This window comes from Schistocerca nitens, chromosome 1 (genome assembly GCF_023898315.1).
Source record: "Schistocerca nitens isolate TAMUIC-IGC-003100 chromosome 1, iqSchNite1.1, whole genome shotgun sequence".
NCBI lineage: Eukaryota > Metazoa > Arthropoda > Insecta > Orthoptera > Acrididae > Schistocerca > Schistocerca nitens.
The window spans coordinates 396,631,654-396,634,435 of record NC_064614.1 but is presented as its reverse complement, the minus strand read 5'-3'; the positions used below and the strand labels follow the sequence as shown (position 1 = coordinate 396,634,435).

General features: G+C 42.2%; 1 protein-coding gene across 1 annotated transcript; it reads right to left on the bottom strand.

The window, feature by feature from the left end:
- Positions 1-2,132: 2,132 nt before the first annotated feature.
- Positions 2,133-2,570, bottom strand: LOC126249582 (uncharacterized). Its single transcript, XM_049951281.1, has one exon. It carries the CDS (start codon positions 2,568-2,570, stop codon positions 2,133-2,135), a length of 438 nt encoding a protein of 145 aa, XP_049807238.1.
- Positions 2,571-2,782: the final 212 nt, after the last annotated feature.

Genomic DNA, 2,782 nt, shown 5'->3' with positions numbered 1-2,782 from the left:
TGGTTAATGATGGCTCTACTAGTAGCTTTCTTCAATGGGTAAAATTTTATGTACTTCGAAACCAGTTCTTCCACTACTAAGATTTGTGTGTAATTCCCTCGTGAGTCAGGAAGTGGTCCAAAAAGATCCACTGCAACTATGTCCTTAATTGCTGTTGGTACAATTGGATGCATATATCCTTTGTGCTGTACTGTAGTCGTTTTAGATTTTTGACAGGTGTCACACGTACTCAGTATTTTACGTATACGCCTTCCCATGTTGTTGAAAGCACAATCCAACTTCAACTTTTCCAGACACTTCTTCGGTCCATAATGCGCATTACTATAGTGTGTATACCAAATTAATTTCTCTACCACATGCTCAGGCACACAGAGTTTCCAGTTCTCCTCACTCTCCTTGTTCCTTTTATAAAGTATCCCATTGTGAATATAATAAAATGTGCGAATTCTTTGCTCTCCTGCACACCTGTATTTGTTTTTAATTGTCTTTAATTTCTCGTCCTCGTTCTGTTCCCTGCGCACATTCTTTAGGAACTTCCTTATGAATTCTTCATACTGTACTCCCTTCATCAGGTTAATCCTAACTCCTCCTTCTGGCCTGTCCACCAACATTCCCCTCGAGTCAGCTGGTAATCTTGACAAAGCATCAGGTATTATGTGTGTTGCTCCTGGTTCATAAATTATCTCGAAGTCATAGTCCTGTAATGCCAGGGCCCATCGCGTTAGTCTTTTATGCCTCAACTTGCTTGTAGTTAGAAATGTAACGGCCTTATGGTCAGTCACGACTTTCACATGCCTCCCGGCCAAATAATACCGGAAACGCTTAAACCCCCACAGAATTGCCAATGCTTCCCTTTCAGTAATCGAATATTTCCTCTCCCAAGCATTTAAACTTCTGCTACCGAACGCTATTGTTCTCACACTCTCACCATTTCCGCTCCTCTCTATTTGGTACAAATGTATTCCTAGTCCATAGTCAGAGCTGTCTGCTCCTAAATAAAAATCCTTGGAAAAATCCGGGTGGTACAATATATCTGCATTATATAGTGCTTCCTTGATATTCTCAAACTCGGTTTGGCACTCTGCACTCCAATGCCACGGCATCCTCGCCTTGGTCAGTTCCCTCATACTCGGGGCATTAAGTACAGATCCTTTGACAAATTTTCTATAAAACTCACAAACCCCAAAGAATGCTCGCAACTGCTTCTTACTATGGGGAGTCGGAAAATTTCTAATAGCCTCCATTTTACTAGGATCAGGATAGATACCCTCCTCAGATATTATATGGCCCAGAAATTTTATCTTGGATTTGCCAAGTTCCGACTTGTCCAGGTTTACAGTTACCCCTGCCGTTTCAAAAGCTGCCAAGATTGCATCCAATCTACTCAAATGTTCTTCCCATGATTCGCTTGCTATCAAGAGGTCATCCACGTAGACGGTGACCTTCTTAAGTAACTCCTCACCTAGTATCTTATTCATCGCTCTTATAAATTTGGACACTGACACATTAAGCCCAAATGGCAACACTCTAAATTGATAGCACCTTCCTCCATAAGTAAATGCTGTATACTGGCGAGACCCTGTGGCCAATGGTATTTGCCAGTAACCAGCAGTCAAGTCGATACTACTAAGCACCTTTGCTCCTCGGAATTTTTGAATCAGTTCTTCTATAGTCTCTGGTTTGTCCCGCTCCGGTTCGATGATTTTGTTCACTGTTCGTGCATCCAAAACTATCCTCACCTTTCCATCCTTCTTATCTACAACAAATAGGGGGTTGTTATATTGACTGTTGGCCCTTCCTATAACACCAAGGTCCATCATCCTCTGTATTTCTTCGTCTACTGCTCTTCGTTTCGCCTGGGGAATGGAATACTGTTTTATATTGAACGGTTTATGGTTCTTTATCTTTAGCTTACACTCCACCCCTTTCATGATACCTGGCCGTTGAGAAAATACTTTACAACGCCTGTATAATACGGTGGCTAATTTCTTCTTAGTCCTCTCATCTAGGTGTGTCATCTCCTCCAACTTTTTTCGGATCTAATCCTCTTTATGTCTATCCTCTTGTGCTAATCCCTCAAGGTATATCAACATTTCTCCTCCTAGTTCCTCTTGCCCGTATCCCATATTGGGTTACTCTTCATGACACAAATTTATCCTTCTGAATTCCTCCTCTTCTTCGATTGCACTCCTCTCAGCAAACTTTAACCTCTTCTCTTCTCCCTTTCTTCCTTTGACCTTGATAGTACCTTCATCAAAACTCACTACTGCATCAACTTCATTCAACCAATCTATCCCTAAAATAATTGATGTGTTCAATCCGGCCACCACCAAAAATGTTGCCTCGTATTCTTCTCCCTCTATCTCGAAGGTAATCAACACTTGTTCTTTAATAGGTTTACTCCTTGCACCCAACGCGTTCACAATTCTCACTCCACTCACTGGGGAACTAGGCAAGCTAACATTTGCTTTTAGTATCTGTTCATATAACCTTTTGGATACTGCACATGCTTCACTTCCTGTATCGACTAATGCCTCGATATTCAGTCCACATAACTTGATCCCTATCATGGGTAGCATGGGTTCTTTGGGAATCCCACTTCTTTCCTCCAGTAGATCTTCTCTCAGGTCTCCACCATTGTCGTGTCTTAGTAGGTTTACCCTGGTCCTTGTAGCTCTCACTCCCGACCGGACCTCATCTGGAGTGTCATTCAGTTTTCCGGTTCCTCCGCCTCTTCTATATGCACTGTGTCATTCATTCGCCTATCCCATCTTCTCTCATG